This window comes from Notolepis coatsorum, assembly GCF_963971535.1.
Source record: "Notolepis coatsorum genome assembly, chromosome: 6".
Classification (NCBI taxonomy): Eukaryota; Metazoa; Chordata; class Actinopteri; order Aulopiformes; family Paralepididae; genus Notolepis; species Notolepis coatsorum.
In genome coordinates, this window is record NC_140170.1 from 49,793,239 (window position 1) to 49,815,706 (window position 22,468).

General features: G+C 40.4%; 1 protein-coding gene across 1 annotated transcript in view; it reads left to right on the forward strand.

The window, feature by feature from the left end:
• Positions 1-606: 606 nt before the first annotated feature.
• The window catches only part of n4bp1 (nedd4 binding protein 1), an 89,381-nt gene continuing 67,519 nt past the window's right edge, over positions 607-22,468 (forward strand). The window contains 3 exon segments of the mRNA XM_084317783.1: positions 607-1,065; positions 9,572-9,799; positions 17,846-18,013. Of these exon segments, the coding sequence (XP_084173909.1) occupies positions 736-1,065; positions 9,572-9,799; positions 17,846-18,013 (726 nt within the window). The 5' untranslated portion in view covers positions 607-735.

The following is a 22,468-nucleotide window of genomic DNA, read 5'->3' on the forward strand; positions in this document are numbered from 1 at the left end:
GACTATGACACATACATAGAATCTAATCTAATCAAGTAACCAATACTGATTCCTACTGTGTTTTAATTATTGTACTATGTCTTAATTATTGTAGTGCTCATCATGTCACCTGCCCCAGAGACTATACAGTTGAAAATTTGCCAACCTGGCTAAACTGGCATATTTACAGTAAAATGTTCCTTAATAATATGCACTGTCTCTGTATTTTAAACCAATAAATACAAATACAAAAATCTTTAAAAAAAAAAGAAAGAAAAAAAGAAGGAGAAAAAAGAAAAAGCACTGATAAATTCTAAACACCATTTGGGTAAACAAACAGCACAAACTGTCGTCTTTTGATGACGTCATCCCCGGGACTTTCCGGATGCCTCGCTCGGGGTTTTATCGAGTAGGGTACATCTGCAGAGCCGCAAGCCAACGTCTGGGCGGGGCTTCGGGGCCTGTACTTGGTTTGGGGCGGGGCTTCGGGGCCAGAAGCCCCGCCTCAAACCAAGTACAGGCCCCGAAGCCCCGCCCAGACGTTGGGATTGCGGCTCTGCAGATATCCCCTATTGGTTTTATCCACCAGAGCAGAGAGAGCTGGATTTAAATAAAAAAAACGTTGACGTTAAAAAAGCTAATACTACAGGTTTATAGAAGAACGCAGGAGGGAGGAGGAGGAGTACGGGTCGACCAAAACGATGAAGAAGAAGGGAAAGGACCCCAACGAAATATTGAAACGCCGTCGTCAAAACAATGTATAATAATTCAAACCCAGCTAGAATGATGACAACAACAACACCACGGCCCCTCCTCGGGATGAAGCCAGTCACCGAGGTAACGTGCTCAGAGCAGCCGGCCAGCGTGCTCTCCCCTGCGGCCGGCCAGCAGCAGCCCACCGTGGACGAGTTCACGGTGCTGGAGGACAAGCAGGAGGACCTGAGATGTGCCAAACCGCGAGTAGAGCAGGTCTTTAAGGTCGCCTTCACCATCATCGGCCTGTTGGACCACACGGGACAGCACAAAACCCCGCGACAGATATGGCTGCAGCTGAGAGGAAGCAGAGACGACGTGTCACAGGCAAAGGTATGTTGTCCATAATAATAATATAGGTTATGTTGGAGTTTTTTTTTTTTTTTTTTTAAACGCTATAGCGTTGGCTGGATTAATTGATCTGAGTAGTACCCCACCTACCCAACCTCCTCCAATGTACAGTTTCTACGTCAAATGTATATACTCTCTTTTCTGGACTCTAGTTTTTGTATCTCAAACAGTACTGTATTTGCAAATCTGGTATGTCATAAATGTATAGATGTAGCAGTACTGTCTATCTGTATGTCATGTATGTTATGATGAATTGAAAATGGCGGACCCTGATGTAAACAAGACGAAAGTCTTTCTCTGGTCTGCATCCCCTTAACAATTGTGTGTATTGAGCTGTACTGTACTGTACCCATTCTGCAATCTGTTAATACAGTTTTCAATCAATCAACGAGTGAAGAGGTTTTACGAGTATGTAAGCCTACAGTATTGCACTACACAACACCAGCATGCCCACAGCGTGATGTTATCGTTCACATAAACGTCACCCACAATGGGCCCTTTTTTACAGCAGACATTTTGACTTGTCATAGGTGGGTAAACAACACAGGTGTAGCCTAACTATGAATATATAATAATGAAGTATTCTGCATCTATGGCAGTTATTCTATATCTCAATTACACTGTTTAGCACAGTTGAGTCTGCACCTCACCTGTGTTTATCCATCTAGGACAAGTAAACATGTCTGCTGTGAAAAGGACCTATTGAGACATTACATTTCATTGCTAAAGACCTGTTGTCTCTACTGGAGTGTACTGTAGCTTAACTCATTAAGCAGGATTCATCTTCTAGGGAAACATGCCCTGCCTAAACTGACCACGAAATAACCTCTTAGTTGAAATACACTCTTAGTGATTCATAATGTTATCATAAGTTGGTATGGCATAACTACTATTATATGTTTAATTAAAACAATTATTCACATTGTCACATGTGTTTCACAGTTATCTAGCAATAAGCTATCTGGGCCAATCCTATTTCTTGAAATGATCAACATTTCAGCTAGCTTTTTTTGTTGTCGGATGGAAGAAGTCTGTATAGACCACCATGCAAAGTGATGAATATCACTTGAGTAATGGCTAGGCCCATTCCAGTTATGACTGGTGACACTAATGGAACTAAGGTGACTAATGTAAGGTGTCATGTCAAGCTGTTTAGATCTTGCTGGACCATGACCTGCTCTCTGGGTTTCCCCTGGCTTCTAGAGATGCTTATGTGATGACTGTGAATGAGGTGTGTTTTACGTGGGGAGGAAAGTTTGGGAACTTAGGGAGTTAGGAATGTTCTGATTCCTCTTCACTGTTCATACAAATCCTTAGTATAAAAGACTTGCAGGATTGACACAAGGGGAGCGCTGAATAAATAAAAAAAAATCTTGTCGTGACATGGAAATGCCAGATATCAGTCCGGACCGATTACTCGGTCTATCACTAATCCATACCTTTGCATGGATCCATGACGGTAGGGCTGGGCGATATGACCTAAATATGATCTCACGATATTTTCTGATACACATCACAATGTTTTCCCTTTTTCCCCCCAAACAATTCATTATGAGGCTTACCAAGACAGTATTTGAGTTTGCAAGCTAACATTAAAGACAAAAGACTCATGCATGTAGCATTTGTATATTATATATTAGATTTAGATTATTGGATTCTTAGATTATATATCATTTTAGCCTTTCGTTTTTTAATAGGATAGACCGTCTATCTATCCTGGGCAAAGTAAAATATATTGTTGGTTTCCTGTTGGTTGTCAGTTTGGCCATGGGTAGGTAGGGAATTTATTTAATTTAATCTTTTTTATTTTATTCTTTCCCACGGCGACTATGGATAGGGAATTTCTTTATTTAATTAAAATGTTCACAACAACATGGATGCATGTACTCTGCCAGCATGTTTAATATCCATAATACTAAATGTTTGACTAAGATTTATATGAAACTTTATTCTTAAAAAAAAAAAATCATTTTTTTATTTTTTTATTCTTTATTTAAAAAATATTTTGGGTCGCACCTAAATCGGCAGGGTCGGTCGGCAACCGGAAACCAACTATTAATTTGGTTAGGCCCTGTCTCAAGATGCACAATGAGATCTTCTTCTTCTTATTATTTGAATTTCCGGCAGTGTAGACGCATCGTGGCGTATTACTGCCCTCCACAATTCTTGCTTCGCCCACACTTGAGAAAGTTTACACTCTTCTTCTTCTTCTCATCTTCAAAACACATTTCTATCGTCTCTGTCTCCTTCTTCTCTGCTCCTCTTGTCATACAATCACAATACAAACATCATCTCCTCTCTTGGAGGGCCCCCCCAAGAGGGGGAACCCTCCATCTCATCGCCCCTCCTCCTTCCTCGCTTCTTCTTCCCAATGAGAGAGAATTGTTGAATATATATATAGAACACAAATGTTCTAGAATGTGCTATTATGACATACTGTGACATCACAAATGTTCTAGAATGTTCTATTATAACATCATACTGTGACATCACAAATGTTCTAGAATATTCTATTATGACTCATACTCTGACATCACAAATGTTCTAGAATGTTCTATTATGATGACATCATACTGTGACATCACAATGGAACGTTTGAGTTCCATTTGAAAAAAAAAAAAAAAAAAAAAATCGAACTCTGATATGACTACAACGATTTCATGCCGGCTTCCTGTCCTCTCATTCCATTTCCGGTTTACGTTACATTTTCAACAACAGATTGCTGCTAATTAAACACTTCATGGAAACGGAGTAACGTTATGTCGAGTTCATACGATATGTGTAGTGTAGTATGAACTCGACATAACATTAACATTACTGTGTCCACTGTTGCTGCCACTGTTGCGTCGCAGATGGATGGTACACTCTGTTAGCTCCGGACCGTAGCTAATCCGCTCATAGACTAACTTACCGATAGCAGTACCGTTAACGTCGGACTCGGAGCTTATCAATACTCCTGGGTTTCGGGGGGCATCCCTAGCACCGAGCCACCGCCTCTCTGTCTCTGGCTAGGTGTGTGCCCGCTTACGTGCGTGTATGTGCGTGTAGATGACGTAATTTGGGCAAGTGACTGACTTTTTTTTCTGCAAGAGGGAGAGGCGAGAGGGAGAGGAAAGCATTTAGTTAGCACTGCGCTTGTAAGTCTCATCTCAGCCGGTGCGCCTCTTAACGCGAGGGCAAAACGTCACGATATCCACGATATGTTTAAAAAGTGTATCGTTAATGAACTGTACCCGATATTTATATAATATCGTCATATCGCCCAGCCCTACATGACGGTATACCTTCATAGTTCATATTACACAAGTACTTAACTTGTGTCAGCCAGCCAGTACTCTTAATATGAAGGTATTACCATCATGGATCCATGCAAAGGCATAGAGTTTTACTATACCACCGTCCACAATGTATATATTGTGTAAAAAAATATATTCCTTGCAGCAGTATTAAAAAGAGAAAAAATTACTATTTTTAATTAAATAGGACCATGACAATTGGATTACAAAATAAAGACATTACGGCGGTTAGGTGGCCGAGCGGAGATTGCGTTCGTCACCAGCCCCGGAGCTGTGTTCGAATCGCCTGTTCGAATCCAGCTCACAGCTCCGGGGTTGTCACCAGCTTGGCTGGCCGTCTGCACTGATACAATTGGCTGTATCAGAGGGTGGGAGAAGCTGGCGGGGTGGGTCCGGGTCGTTGTAAACAGCGACTCCTACAGTTCGGTCGGGGCGCCTGCTAAGCGCGGATTGGACGTGAGGGGGATAGTGTGGTCCTCCCACACGCTACGCCCTCTCAATGAGAATCCGCGCTGCCAGGTGAAAAGAAGCGGTGATTGGCTGGACGTGTGTCGGAGGAAGCACGTGGTAGCCTCCACTCTCCCAGATGATCTGACTGTGGGGGGTAAGTGCGCAGCGACCAGGAAGGGACTGGGAATTGGCATACGACTAACATTGGGATGGGAGAAAATCGGAGGAAAATGGAGGGGGAAAAAGACCAAAAAAAAAATAAAGACATTACAAATATTGCGATGATATGTTGGGTATATCGCCCAGCCCTAGTACTGATCAGATGCATGAAGTTCGCCAGGGGCCTCACAATTTGATTCAGATTATTAGCACATCGGGACATCCCTAGTTATAAACAAGAGTCAATGGGATTTAGTTCAGTTACTGTTAAATTAAAATTAACACACAAAAATAACTGAACATTTAAATGTATTATTGGATTGGTTTTCACAACCCACTGCAGTGCTTTCCGGGCTGAGGCCGTACCATGATATTATACCAGACTGATGCAGTTAGTGAGTATGCTTTATTATACGGTGGACAGTACCGTCGGTGGTGCACCAGTAAAAGTTCACCAGGTCCTCAGGGATGTGGACACCCAGGAATTTGAAGCTGGAGACGACACTCAACCTCCGTTTCGTAGATATGGACTGGGGTGTGTGCGCCAGGCCGCCAGCTCTGGTCTTCCTGAAGTTACAGTATATCACTCATACATGTTCACACAAGCTTAATATTTGGTTGTGATACTATGTATACATGATATGATATGAGATATAATTTTGTGATCTCAGATTGTAATGTCCACCTCTTGGTTGAATGAGTAAAGTGCTTACGTAAGTTAGTAGCTGCCCGCGGATGGCTTTGTATACAAACAAATAGAAGTATGTCTTCCTATGGCCTGGGATGACTGACCTGACAAATTGTTACAAATCCTAAAGCAGCATGATATATTTTGTCTAAAGGATTTTACCATTGCAATTAGCGTTAATTGTATTAGGGATGTGCATGACTGACAAATCATCATACTTTTCTTAAGACCGAATATTATAATATTCGACCCCCCCCCCCCCCCCCCCCACAAGAGATGACATAAAACGTATGTGTACATCCCATGCGTCCTTTTTGTCTTTATGTCTCACTCTGTCTCTCAGTCAGTCTCACACACACAAACTCAGTCACTCACACAAGCACTCATCCCAGTTGCTGCTCAGTATGTGTAGTGTTGTCTGACTAAGGATTTCAGAATGTGCGACACTGAACACAGAGGTATTTCCCAGTGACTGTTTCCTATTTATGGCTGATTCATCAAACAAACACACACACCCAAGTATGTGTCACCTAATTTCCCTTCCAGTAGAGTCGGCATGGATATTACATTTAATTCTGTGTTTCTGACTGCCTACACACTGACTCAACCTCGATTAGAACTAGGTTGAGTACTACATGATTTATAAAAATGTAATCACTTTATGTAGTTACTATTAACTTAATGCAGATAACGTGCTGTATTTCTTTGTCTGGACACTTACCATTCAAAGGTTAAAGGCCAAAAAGTAAAGTTAATTCTTATTGCGCCACCATCTGACCAAATGTCACCAAATATATAATTCCTATACTTTTTTTTTCAGCCTCAGGAATACATCTGAAGTGTGTGTATTTTGTGAGTGCAAAGAGTGCTGAGGAAAACTCAACCAATTCTGCTCACACTGTGGCCTATTTTGACCTCACAGATTACAAGTTTAGTTTCTTCCTCATTCACGGTGAACCTCCATGCCACTAGTAATTTGAGGGTGCTCAATAATCAAATAAAAAAATATTATATATATATATATATTATTTTGGTTTACACCAAAAATGCTTGTTTGTGCCAATGAAACAGAAAACTCGCTGGAAGCTGTGGAGCATGGATAGTTACTTAACGTTACAGTGAAAAGTGTGTTGGACAGTTGTATCTAAAAGATAAAAACAACTGTTTGTGTTTGTGCATTTCCAAGCTGTGCCAACAACATGTCGCACCACTTTGCATAGTGTTCGTTCATATACTATTGATACGGACAATCGGACATCCAGTTCCATGAACGTAGAGACCTGTTGCAGACAGAGAGTGGAGGTAATGTAATTATTACAAATGGTAACTAACTGTTTTGGCTGACAATACATATTTAGCATCAGGTATATTGCTGTGCATTGTTATGTCCATGGAGCGAGACGTAATCAAATCGGGCCTAACAAAATAAATTGTTTGGTTCCTGTTGGTTGTCAGTTAAGGCCATGGGTGGTGGTAGGGAATTTCTTTAATTTTTTCCCACAGCGACTATGGATAGGGAATTTCTTTATTTAATTAAAATTGTCACGACAACATGGATGCATGTACTCTGCCAGCATGTTTAATATCCATAATACTAAAGGTTAAAATACAAAGACACTGTACTACAAAAGTACAATGTACAAAGGTAGTAGATGCCACCCCTAAATACTACTCACTAAATATCCTGACGTCAGAGAGCTGTGCAAATATTGTGAAATACTTGCTTTTTATATATTCTCATCGACATTGACCATTGACTGCACTTTTTGACTAAGATAAAAAAAAATAAAAATAGATTAATTTTTGTTTTACTCAGCAGGGTCGGTCGGCAACCCCAAACCATTTATTTTGCATGGCCTCGGTAGTGTGTGTATGTGTGTCGTTATTGCTGCTGCAGATATGTTCTAAAAATAGATTTCCATAGAAAAATTACTTAAGCAGTGAGCACTACTCGATAGGGATGGGTAGTGGTACCTTTCACATTTGAACCGATACCGGCACCGGTACCTGTGAATCGACACCGGTACCCAACGGTACCTTTTTTCGGTACTTTAGTCTCAAGAAATTTTATTTACCTACCTTAGTCGTAAAAAAGAAAAAATCCAAACTTCAAATAACTACAATTTCGACAGTTTTCGGCTTGTCATTGCTCCGACTGCTTTGTTGTTGAATCAAGTCAAATCCTAGGTAAGCATATATTGTGCGTGTGAACGTTGACATGAAAAGAAAAAAGTAAAAAAAAAAAAAAAAAAAAAAATCTATCTCACTTGATTCGATACTCGGTAGTACCGACGTGTTTCGGTTCGGTACCTCAAAAGTACCGAATTCGGTACCCATCCCTACTACTCGAGTAATTCATGCATGTACTTGCTCTGGGAAAACTTTACTTGTGCCCACCCCTAGTATGTGTATTTATTTATGTTTACAATTTAGTAAAAATCTATACCTTTGCATGGATCCATGACTGTATACCGGCTTCCAGCACTAGTATTTTCTTACATGACTTAGATGCTGAGTCAGCTGTACCAGGAAGAACTCCTACTGAACCTGTCCCTGTGTCTCATTGTTTGTCTAATCACACTCTGCAGTCTCTTCTAGAGCCATATGAAATCTGCGTTCACGGAATCGTGGAATTGACCAATAAAAATGGAATCAACTTCAAAATGTGGAATATTGCAGAATTTGGCCTAATCTGGACTGAAATTCCGTTTTTGGGTGGAACGTTTGGTGCAAAGCAAACATGACCGGGGCGCAGCAGTGTCCAAGCGTCTGCCGTCTGTGTCTGCTTCGGTGTTAACGTCGTCAAGAAGCTAAGAAATTCCGCAATAAGCCCTAAATTCAGAGCAGAGCACTATCCTAATGACTTTTATGCCTCCGGCGATAAGGTGTTTTGCAAATTCTGTCAACGTTCCGTGGACTGGACCCGCAAAAACACGTGCGACACTATTGTGATTAAATAGCTAACGTTACAGTACATAGGACTATAGATGGAAATGATAGCTTCTTGCTAAATCTAGTGCACCCATCCATTTGTTTAATGCAAACGATTGTCATTACACATTGTCCTTTATAAACTAAATAAAGTTAAATAGCTATGTAACGTTACAGTACATAGGACTATAGATGGAAATAATTAGGGCTGTCTTAAATACTTCAAAGCTTCGAAGCTTCGTTCGATGGGCATGGGATTCGAATATGAAAATAAATTTTTATTAAAAAAAGAAAGAAATTAGATATGATTTATTAATTGAAAAAAATATTTGGTGCAAAATCAACTCTGCCTCTTTGTTAATTACAACAAGCAATGCTGTTTGTTATTTAAGATGAGGTCGGACTCGGCATTGACGGATGTGTTCATTGTGCTGCTTTTATAAAGCCTCAAATGACGGCTTACAATATTTCATGAAAGCACTGCAGTCTTTTGTTTGTCTAAAATTAAAAAAATTTTAAACTTTACAGCACTGACAAAGTTGAACAAAGTGCTGTACAAGTCCCACAACATACATTTTTTTTTAAAATATATATTTTTTATAATGTTGTTTTAGTCATCACACTCTGCAGTCTCTTCACTGTCTTGTTGTTGTTTTTAGTCATCACACTCTGCAGTCTCTTCCCCGAGGGAAGTGCTTGGAAGATGCGTTGGCCAGGGTGTGAGGGATCGGTGATGATGATCTTGTTGACATCATGTCTTCTGGTCCTTGAATTGCAGAGGTCCTGGAGGGTTGGCAGGTTGCCGATGATCCTATATTATTGTTGTGGTTTTCTAACACTGTGGATCTGTTTTTATTCTCTTTCTTTTTTCTCCAGGAGTAAATTGTGTGAGCCACATTGCTTCTTGTTGTTGTTCCTGATTATCTTCTTTACGAACACTGTTCACCATCTCTGTCTCCTCCAGGAGTATGTGAGGGGCCTTTGTGACCCAGAGCTGCAGAAGGAGGAGCGCTACCCAGTGGACATGCACTGCATCTTCGCCGGAGCCCGGGGCCTCTTCTTAGACCGGCTGCTCCGGGACACCAGCGCTGAGGTTCTGGTACCTGAACCAGGCCGCCTGCGGCTGCTGGGCCGGGCCGAAGCTGTGGTGATGGCCCAGAGCCGCGTCCAGCAGTTTGTGGCTCTGTTCCAGGTAGGGGTCGTAGAGATTTGAGTTCTACAAGGCTCCGCAGGAGTTTGATCAACTTGCCATGTTAACTCATTCAGCGCCAGCCATTAGCCGTTGTAGCTATGCCACGCTTTAAAGGGGAGATGAAGCGTTGAACAATATGAGCCTAGTTTGTTTGTGTACCTTGTAGGGCTGTACCGAATGCTTCGAAGCTTCGATCATAATCTTGACATTCAAATTCTAAATCAACATTTGAAATTTTAATTTTTAATAAAATAATAATGTATATATATTTTTTTTAATCTTTTTTTTTGGTGTCTATTCAATCTGTTTAAACCAATGGGGGTTTTCTTCACAGTTGCAGTTAAAGATTAGGCTACACTAATATTATACTATAAGACGTCACCATCACTTTCATACCAACCTTGCCCTTATTGAATTATTTATGTTGATGAAACTGATGAGTTATATTCATTAAAGAAAGTTGATTTAATAAAAGAAAAATACTAATTTAATCAGATGAATCACTTTATTCAAATTGAGGATTTAGTTTATTTATTTTTTTGAAGTAAATCTTTTTTTTTATAGACATTCGAAGCTTCGTTCGAATACTTCAATCGAAGCTTCGAATGTTAAAAAATGACATTCGGTACAGCCCTAGTACCTTGGGTAAGACAGGGTCCTATAATCAAATGTGATTTCCCCGTTTTTGCCACGGGCGCCGCCATTTTAGAGTTAGCTAGATGGTGACGTCACCGTAGTTGTTGGGCTGGCTTCTGGTTTACACTGTTGGTTACCTACCTATAGTAAACATGGAGTGTCTTGAAAGTCAGTCAGTAAATTGTCAACCAAATGTAACGTTACCTATCGAAAATATATATATTACCGTACTTTTCGCACTATAAGCCGCACCTGACTATAAGCCGCAGCAGCTAAATTGAATGATGTGTACATATATAAGCCGCACTGGACTATAAGCCGCAGGTGTTTTAATGTTTAATTACCATATGTAATTAGCATTGGGACACAATACTGTCGGACAAATAACAAGAATTAACTCATTTACAAGTTGTATTAAGTTTAGCAAATAAGGGAACAGATAAATAACATTTCAAGGCAGTCAAAAAAGCTATATTTAGATTTTTACATTTTCGGGTTTGGTCACGTCGAGTCACATATAAGCTGCACCGTTATATAAGCCGCAGGGTCGAAAAATGGGGGAAAAAGCCGCGGCTTATAGTCCGAAAAGTAAGGTATATAATTATTAGGGATGCTCGATATTGGCTTTTTTACCGATATACCGATATTGACCAACTCTTAATTTCCGATACCGATATCAACCGATACCAATATATGCAGGGTTTCCCCCCCCAAAAAACGGAATAATTTCAGGTAATTAACATTAACATTACATATCTCTTGTTGTGGAATTAACACAACATTATGCATACTTTTGACAATAAATAAAATCAGAATTTGTTCTTACTTGCTTGCCTGGGTAAATAAAGGTTATAGAAATGTAAAAAAAAAAATATATATATATATTTTTTTTTGAAAACCGATACCGATATTTTCCGATATCACATTTTAATGCCGATATCGGCCGATAATATCGGTAGGCCGATAATATCGGACATCCCTAATAATTATACTTGTAGTTGTATTATCTGCAAGACATCGCCACCACGCAACAAGTCAAAATGCTCCACTATCTGTGTATACTCTAGGGCTGTCTTAAATACTTCGAAGCTTCGAAGCTTCGTTCGATGGCACAAGCTTCGAACATTAAAAAAAAATCGAAGTTTAAAAAAAAAATGTATAAATTCTTTTTCAATTTTTCTTTTCAATTTTTTTTTTTCAATTTTTTTACTTCGGTGTGGTTGTGTGTGTGTGCATGGGGCCATTGGGTGGGGCCTTCCTGATGACTTGTCGTACAGAACTTGTAAGTCGCTTTGGATAAAAGCGTCAGCTAAATGACTAAATGTAAATGTGAATGTAAATGCCTTGTAGAATTCCACACATAAGAAAGAAAGATACTGGGATGAATAAACAAAATAGGAAATAAAATGTAGAAATGCATGCAATACATAAATAAATATGAATCTCCATATATGAAATAGAACATTTAGATAAGGTGCTACTGAGATGTTTTGGTGAGTTCTTTGTTTTTTTGTGGAAGTAGCCCTTCTTAAAAATGCATGAACATTCACTGATAATTGGTCTGTAGTGGAGTCTACAAGGTCTACATTGCCGGACCATGTAGAATCCGAACCTTGTAGACTGACATAATTCTGTGCATAGTTTAGTCTACACAGGCCATATTTCAAATAATCAAAATCTTACTTCATTAATCTTAAACATTCTTGATTTGGGGGATTGGTAGTTCCCATGAAATCTGAAGTTGTTCAAACGACAACAGCGATCCACCTTGAATTAAATCACACTGTGTTGGCTGCGTCACAGTCACGAAAGGGGCTACTTAATTCATTAATCCAATCCACTTTATTTATATAGCACATTTAAAAACAACAAAGTTTACCAAAGTGCTGTACAAGTCCCACAACATAAGATAAAAAAAAAAAAAGAATTATATTAAATTCGAAGCTTCGAATTAAAATCGAAGCTTGGCCCCGAAGCTTCGATTGCCAAAAAAAATTCGAAGGTCAGCCCTAGTATACTCTGCTTTGGTCAAATCACATTCAGCATGCCCTCAGCGTCCCCCCCCCCCCCCCCCACAGTCTGAGTCGGAGAGATAGTAACAGGGTGAAGTATTAGGTATCGGTTTCCTTTTTTCCCTCCCTCAATAATATTATGTTATTTATGTACGTTATCATTATGTAAACAAATGCACATATGGATTGTTTGCTGCAACGTTTCTGAATGAATTGAAGCATTAATAAATAAGCAGAGAATTAAATTAGATGTCCATAAAAAAAATGTATCTACTTTTTTCTCCCATTTTCAACTTTTTCTCCCATCCCAATTTCGTATCGTCCAATTCTACCCTCCCCTGTCTCGAACGCTGTTAGGCCATGCCTCCCACAAGCCGGCTGCAATGTGGACGAAGCCTTACATCACGTGTCCCCTCCAGTACTCGAGGAAGCAGCCGTCTCATCTTTTCACCTGCACAGTGCGATCTCTCAGCGGCGGGGGTCTGCGTGGGAGGGACACGCTGCCCCCGTCGCTTCCTGATTCTGCTGTGCAGGCGCACCAACCGACCTGTAGGAGTCGCTGTCCACAACGTCCGATCCCCACCCATCAGCTTTCCCACCCCTAACACTGCCAATTGTGTTAGTATGAACGACCAGCCAAGCTGATAGCAATGCGGAGAGCTGGGCTTGAACCCAGCGTCTCCTGCATTGGTGGCGAGCGCCTTGCCCGCTACACCACCTAGCCGCCCATGTCCATAACATTTGTGTTTTTAATTAGCATAGCCTAAATAAATATGAATTCAAAAAGTTAAATACTGAATTAACGACACATATTTAACAGGCTGAAACTTAAAACGAATAACGGGCTGAAAAAACAATTAGATTATTTAATATAAAAAATATAGGCTAAGCGGTGCGTAAAAAACTTTGGCTATAGCCTTCTAAAACGTACACCGTTAGCCCTAAATGGTGGATTCAAATAGCCTAACAATTACAAATATATAAATATTAGTGCCGTCAATCGATTAAAATATTTAACTCGATTAATCGCATGCTTGTCCATAGTTAACTCGCGATTAATCGCAAAACGCATTTTTTATTTTTATTTTTTTTTACCTTAAACAGATCTTTTTCAAGTTCCAAGTTTTAATACTCTTATCAACATGCGAGTCAACAAATGCTTGCTTTATGCAGCCATTTAACACAAAAGGATGACCCTCATGCATTGCAAATTTGCATCAAATTCAAAACAGAGTGATGCACAAAATAACTTAAAAGAAAATAATAATTTAAAACGATGAATAAAGTGTGCATGAAATAATAGGGGAAAGAAAACATTAGGAACTTGTTACATTCACCCACACAAGGGCTGATTAATCACACACCCCCCCTCTCTCTGCACACACACTCCCAGCTCTCTTTCTCTCTTGCCCCTTCGTCATCTCTCTCACCCCCCTCTCTCTATATCTCACACACACACACACACACACACACACACACACACACACACACACACACACACACACACACACACACACACACACACACACACTTCAGAAACAAATATAGTATCAATGAGAGCATCAATACATTTATTTTTTAGTTAATCTTGAGTTAAAAAGAATAGTGGCGTTAATAGAATCGGGCGATAACGCGTTAATATCGTAATTAATTAGATACATTTTTTTAATCGCCTGACAGCACTACTAAATACTAATTTGATGCTATGACTGTTTATATCGCTATGCAACATCTCCCCTTTAAAGATAGGAGTGCGTCACCTTGTTTGTAGAGCTATCTATCTATATTCTATATTATAGCTATGGGGACAATACTATGGTCATTTGACACTGGCTTTCTTCTGTCCAAGATGCAAAAAATAGATAATTTTTTCATGCATACGTTCGTGCGTTATCCCGTGGTGAATATAAGTATAATTTCAGAGTGGTCTGGGATAATTCCTGGGAAGCGAGTAATGGGGCTCAACGTGAATTCTACTATAAGCCAGGGCTCGAGACTAACGATGTCCCGTCGTCCCGGGGACGATCAAATATTGATTTGGGACGAACAGAAATCATTGCCGGGACACAAACGGGACGAAGAGGATTTTTTCTTTTTTTCACAGGAAATGTCAATTAGCCGACTGTCAGTGCGCGCACATATTGCTGTCAAACGGTGCATGTCTCGTGCCGACTTAGTTGACAGAGAGACAGCAACATTATCATGTGGGGTTCACTGAAGTCTAAACGTTGCGTGATTTGCCGAATCCAATGACTATCTCCGCCGTCCCAACGCAGCTATACGCTAATCCAGCATCAAGCTCCCGCCCACCATTCTGATCAGCAAACCACAGGTCGCGCTGCAGCAGCCCCAAATTTATCTCGACATCGAAAAAGAAAGAGGTTAAAAAATGCCAGGAACTGGTGATACTTGCTGTGTGCGTGAACATAATCCCTTGGACATGAACTGACGGTACATTTTTATTGATATATCATTGGGATCCCCCTCCGAAATTGGTCAACACGTCACCATGCATTTTGGCCGGAGCTTTAAAAAAAGCATGGTGGACACGGTGGACGCACAGTGGACACCTTACGTCTGTGTTTATAATGAATGAATGGTAAAACGGATTATATTGAAACATAGTGCGAGCACTCACAACAACTATTCACACAATTTATAACAGCCCATATTTATTATAGTTGACAGTCGCACGAGACCACTATACAAGAACCGTGAAAATATCAGAATGTTATAAAAATAAAAATAAACGCTATACTGGCATCCTCTCAGTGAAGAGAGCACCGCAAATATGCTGCGCTATTTGAAGAGGATAAACACAGCAGAAGAAGATGGAGAACAGACACACACTGACCAACAGGGAACTGCATCCAACAATACAACCCCTGACTCTAACGTAAGGACACATTTAAATAACAGAAGTGTAATGTTATCCGCAACGCCCCAACCCTGGACACCTTCAAAACTGCTCTAAAAACACACCTTTTGACCAAGGCTTTTCCCCATCAGTTAGTTTATATTAGATTAGGTCCATTATCCATTATCCCTAACCTCCCCTCATTTCCCCCCTATTTCCCTAGCCATATTTTTTTTCCTGATTGTGAAGCGACCTTGGGTTCTATGAAAGGCGCTATATAAATTTGATCTATTATTATTATTATTATTGGAACTGTATATTATCGACACGTTCTAGTTATAGCTGCTTATTATCTTTGTGCTTACAATAATCAAAAGGTACGGTACACAGTTGGTCTCACCCTCTGTGCCATTATCAGCACAAAATATGTCCCCATATGATCAAATTGACGTTGATATATTATATATATAAAAAAAAATTGGGACGGTTTACATTCACTTTGGGACGGTTAAAACTGTATTTCGGGACGGTTCTGGGACGGTGGTGAAAAAAGTTAAGTCTGGAGCCCTGCTATAAGCGTTGGCGTTTCTTGCCTGGACACGCTACTATTTCCAAATCAAATGTATATAATAGGTATTATGTTTTATCATGAATGCATGAAAGGGGGGGGGGGGGGTCGTTTCTGATGCTTTGATTGCCAGTAACGGCATTCGTATTGAACACTAAAAACTAGGGGTGGGGAAAAAATCGATACGTAGTAGTATCGCGATACTTTGCTTGGCGATACTGTATCGATACAGGGACGCCAAGTATCGATATTTAATTATTCATTAAAAAAATATATATATATATTTCTTTTGTATAAGGAAGTTGCATTGTTCATTTCAATACTTGTAATAGTACAGTAGTCCACACACACACACGTGCATTCAGTTAAGTTGGAATATGACTGTAATACAAACAGTTCAGTTTGTCAGGTACATGCAACACAGATTACAGTGTTTACATCTGTCTGCTTGAGAAAATACCATGTTCTGCAATAAAAATTATTGAAGTGAGATGAACAGACTGAACTTTATTTTATTAGATAAAACATGTTGACAGTTTTACTTTGCAGTAAAAAAAGAAAATAATAATAATAAAAAAAAAAAAAAAAAAATATCGCGATATATCGAGTATCGCGATGGCTCAAGTATCGCGATAGTATCGTATCGCGAGGTCTCTGGCGATTCCCACCCTAAAAACGCTGATCAGCTGGATCGGTATCAAAACATTGTTGGATCAAGATGAAATTGATGTCAGATAGTCCTTACCTGTGGTCGGTGGTATTCCAAAAATAATATTCCATTTGTCTGATCGCGATTTCCAGTATTGGTGTCCATCTGGTCCCGGACATAATTTGGCACAATTTATGGATCGAGTGTGCCAGATGCGTCTCGAAGTGCTCGGATGAAGTGACTTACTCGGCTCCGTCTAAATATAGCGCCCAGTGACATTTTAGTGTAACAGAGTTAGATATAAGGTTTCGAAGGGTGGGCGACACTGCCATCTGGCAGGATGCGGCCGGTATTGCACTTTGGCGATCTCAAAATCCTTTCATATGGCAACACCGAGGTCAATGGATGAATAATGAATAAAAATAGCGAATAAAAGAAAAAACGACCAAAACCCAAGATATCTCAGATTCTGGCGTCCAACGCATGGCGAGTTAACCCGAGATGTCTTGGGTCTGGCAATTAAAGAGTTAAGACCACACTCTCCATTGCCTGGATTCTGAATCATGGAAATAAAAATAAAGAAATAATTAAGATTTAATTGAAAATTGTACCTGGAGCTCCCCACTTTTTAAAAGACCATACCAGTATTTTTGACATATGGGTTCCAAGTCATTCTTGCCTTGATAGAAAAATCAAGGCACCCTTCTTTTTTCATAATCTTTTACCGTCACTGAAATACTGGTAGCTATTTTCTGCCGATTCACCACTGCCATTGGCTTCCAATGTGTCTTAAACACCACATAAACTGAAGAAAGTCATCACATTTGACTAAAATGCCACGTTAACACTTGTTTTCTGAAAGGTTTTGTGATCTAATAACAGTATCGTGGAAGAGGTAGTATTAAGGCACAATTGAGCAACCATTCAGGAGAAGACTTTCCAGGAAAATAAATGCACCTCCAATGTTAGCATGCCATTTTAGTCCCATGTGGTGGAGTTTCATATATATATATTTTTTTTTTAAGATTTATTTTTTAGTGTTTATCGCTTTTTAGTTTTACTACTGGGCAGTCCAGTAGAGAGAGAGAGAGGAGGAACGGGAGACAGAGTGGGGTGGGGGGACATTCGGCAAATAACGACCGGTCCGGGAATCGAACCCGGGTCGGCCGTGCCGCGACTCAGCACGTTATCTGGTTCGCCACTGGCGCGTCCGGAGTTTCATAGGTTTATGTGGCGTTTGAGACACATTTTCAGATACAATGGAAGTCTTATGTCAGTGGTGAATTGGCAGAAAATAACTTGGTACTGTATTTGTGTTAACCAGGAGAAGCGTAGTCTGCCCAGCGACAGGGAGCCAGCGGTGAAACGGGCATTCAAGGCCTTCGTTGAGGAGCGGGACGACAAGTACACTATGGAGCTCCTTCTGCTTCCCAGTGCGCTGAAGGAGGAGCTACTGGGGCTGGCACAGAGCCCCACCAACATACACACACTGGTAGGTACTCTCTGTGCATATACAGTACCAACACACACACAGGTAGGTACTCTGTACATACAGTACCACACACACACTGGTAGGTACTCTGTAGGGCTGACCCCTATTAGTCGATTAGTCGACTAATCGGTCGAAAGGAGCCGTAGTCGACTGCCAACCTCTTAGTCGAAAAAAAACAATAATTATAAAAAACTACGACTAAGGATTTGGATGGTCGACTATGATTGGCCGAAATGTGCCGTTAGTCGACTATTGGTAAAAAAGAAAAGAAAAAAAAAGCATAATATTTTGTTACTTTTTTTTTTTTGTCATTCCATTTGGGCTGTGGGTGGTGCTTAATGTCTGAAGGAGTCGACTGAAGGCGTCTTGTCCTCTGCAAAAGCATGCAATTGGTCCGATGGATACATCTTGATATTTGTCTAGTCTAGTGTGTTCATTAGATGGGTGAAATCCTCTTTCAGTGCCTCTGTGCCTGTTTTCGTAGGCAGTTAGCCTCTGGTATGCGTGCCATTAGTGTTAGCCACGCTTCTAGGCCTCTTTTCTTTTGGAAAGAATGATTAAAAAACGTTATAATTATTATTATATTTTTTTTTACTAAGAGGTTGGCAGTCGACTACGGCTCCTTTCGACCGATTAGTCGACTAATCGACTAATAGGGGTCAGCCCTACTCTGTACATACAGTACCAACACACACACTGGTAGGTACTCCGTACATATACAGTACCAACACACACCAGGGTTCGAAATTAACGGGGGCTTGGGGCAAAATGCCCTCGAAAATTGACCAAATGCCCTCGAAAATCAGTTAAGGGGGGCAAAAAAAGGCCCAGACAATTTACTAATTATATATATAATTATATATATGCTCTACAGTGCGAGCATTTCCCTCGTATTGCCCATAATAATATGTGTGTGTGCAAACCGGAAAAATCATTTACTTGCAGTGTGCGAGACAGACGAGTGATTGTGAAGATTACAAAACAGCTCCGCTGTTAATAGTTCAGATTGAAACTGGACTGAAATTCAGTTTTTGGGTGGAATGTTTGTTCCAAGGAGGAGGGAGGCGGGGCCCGCTGCGTGTTACAGGCACTTGAGAGGTGCTGCGAACACAGAGGGAGCGCTCTGCTCTCATCAAGCATTACACTGCTATCTTAACGTTAGCAAGCTAAGCATCTGCATAGCGCGACCTGGCTGTGTAACGTTAAGTAACTTGTGTTCGGCGGGGAAAGACCGTTCCATTTGTAACACAACTCCAAAAGAATAACATCCAAATCCGATCCCGATGCGCATTTCCTTCATTCCACAGCGCTGAGCGCGCAACGTATTTCATTGATCGATCTGGCCAGAGCCTATACTCACAAACGTTGCGTGTGTGGGGTTTTTCATCAATTTGAAACAAGCTTCTTGACTGTTGGAATTAGGGATGTTAAAAATAAAATATCTAATAATATTATTCAATATTAGACATTCATTGATCCAGAGGCAACCGCTTATTATATCAAGACAACAACACAACTTGCCCTCACTCAGGGACAATAATATTTAATCTATTTAGATAGAGTATGTATTATTTACAGATAATTGAAGGTACCTCAAAACATGAAACCAAGCCATGATGTCACACATCGTGTGTGTGTGTGTGTGTGTGTGTGTGTGTGTGTGTGTGTGTGTGTGTGTGTGTGTGTGTTACTTGAACAATTGTCACTGTGCTCCTAAATTTCTGTGTGCTCCTAAATTTGTATTTAGATTTTATTTATTAACATTTTATTTAGGAGCACATGTGCTCCTTGGGAAAAAGGTTAGCGTAGAGCCCTATATATGGAGACATTAACATTACGTTATCAAACATAGGGACGAAGACTGTAAAAAAAAAGTGTCAACAATGTTTTATAATCTTTATGTTAATTTTCATTATAAAAATGTTGTGCCCCCGAAATACAAAAAAAGCCCCCGAAAAGCAATTAAGGGGGGCAAAAAAAGCCCTTGATTTTTTTTTTTTATTTCTAACCCTGACACACACACACTGGTAGGTAGTCTGTACAATGTGCACTCTGTACATTGTGACAAGCCTGGTGGGGACCAGACTCGCCATGGTTCAAACACAAACAAATTCAAAGGTCCACACAAGAGCAATATCAATCGATAAGAATATTGATTGAATTAAAGGCAAACATCTAGTTTGATAGGCAAGAGAATGTGGTCATAGACAGTCCGATGGTCAACAGTCCGATGGTCAAAAACACAAAACGGGCTCGCCGACAGAAAAAGGGATTGTTCAATACTCAGGGTAGTCGTTCGGTCCAGGGTCATTACACAAGGGGGAATCTCAGCCAGTCCAGGGTCCAGTACACAAAGAACTAGGGCTGACCTTCAAAGCTTTTTTTGGCAATCGAAGCTTCGGGGCCGAGCTTCGATTTTAATTCGAAGCTTCGGAAGACATTATTTTTTTTTTTATCTTATGTTGTGGGACTTGTACAGCACTTTGGTAAACTTTGTTGCTTTTAAATGTGCTCTATAAATAAAGTGGATTGGATTAATTAATTAAGTAGCCCCTTTCGTGACTGTGACGCAGCCAACAAGGTTTCACTCGGCTGCCCTGCCTGGGTGCAGTGGGGCGGCTCTCACAGCCAACGACATGACATTACATAATTATGATGCAACCTTCGTCTATCAAGCAAACAATTATATAAATATTTATATGTAGTTGATGGAGACAAAGGCAGAATTCGACCTAATTAACCCATTCTCTGCCGGAGCTTATATCCATCGCTGTAGCCTCTCTGCCAGCGCTATTTGTCTATGGAGATGTTCACCTTCTTTGCAGCGCTATAACTTTTTAAATTGTATTGCTAAATTGACATTACTATGGCCCATTCAACATCAATTATCTATCGTTCAGGATGTAGGAACGTTTTACTTTTTCATTCACACATTCATACAGAAATACGGTCTATAGTATAAATATGTTTTTATCGTTTTCTGCAGTATTTCATAGAACGTGAGATATAGCCATAAATGCATATATTAGATCATCAAATGCAGTTTGATACCGATCGACGCCAGATAAAAAATTTCAAGTGTAAATGGTCCTAGACGTTATGACTTATCATCTGCGGGTGAACGGAGGGGGGGTCGTTTAGAATTCCGTGGCCGACGTTAAATCATTTATGTAGTATGGGTGATATATAGATCAGAGCAGTTTGTATGGATAATAATAAACAAACAGGCTGAAAGTAACGTCAGCCTCCTCTTACCGTTGGGCGATCACACTGGCGCAAAGAGATCCCAGTTATGTGATGTTGATCGAGGTGATCCAGTTCCGGTTTGTATAATACTAATATACGTCCAAATCATGTTGTTTATTGAGTTATGGCAACGGATCGATATCCACGGTGTCTGGATTGAGTCCCGGGAGCGATAGCGAATGGCCGGACGGAATAGGGGACAGACCAAGCACTTCCGGGCACTTCCGGTTTGGCAACTCGTCGATCGGCCACGAGGTGGCGGTATTGAAGCGTTGCAGAGTTGAGCGGAGTCCTACAGCACCAGCCAAGACTCCGTGGGTGAAATGTGAATACCATGACGAAAATATGAAATATTGATATCAAAGACGCCGTAAGGCGTCATTGGCAGATTACGCATGGCGAAGAATGACGTGTTAACACGTCATCGGCGGAGAATGGGTTAAGCAAGTTTTATTAAGACATATTTTTATATGGGTCGGGACACTTTAAAAAAGCAGCACAATGAACACAAATCTGTCCGACATAGTCTTAGGCCCCGTTTAGACGGAAACGCTAGCAGGTGAATCCGCAAAAATATTTTTACGGATGTGCCTTTCGTTTATACGGAAACGGCATTTTTTAAGGGGGTGAAACCGCAAAAAAGTGAGACTCCCTTCCAGGGTGGAATTCCTAGAAACGCAAAACCTTTGCGCTCTCGTCTAAACTATCAAACCGTATAAATCTGTTAAAACGATGACGAAAGGGTTGTCACTAGGGATGTCCCGATCCGATCACGTGATCGGGATCGGCACCGATCACGTGCTTTTCAGAGGATCGGGATCGGGAATCTTTTTTAATAAAAATCGGCAGTCAAAAAAAGATTTTTTTTATTTTATTTTTTTCAACAAACATGACCATGTTCACGTCTTAAACTCATACGGAGGCCTTAGTTTTGGTTTTAAATTACATATAATATATCATTAATGTATTTATTGTCACACAGAGCAGAATAATTGTCCACAACAAACACATCCCCTTTAATTTACACCGTTGCAACAAACACTTTCCCTTTAATTTTAGACGCTCACATCACAACAACACGTTGCTCCCCGAAACGTTATCCACTGACTTGAGCAGCTGCTAGAGGTTTGTAACTAAGCATTTTAAAATAGAAAGTCAAGCCAGTCCAACAGCAATTGCAATGTTTGCAAGGAGGACATTTCGCGTGGA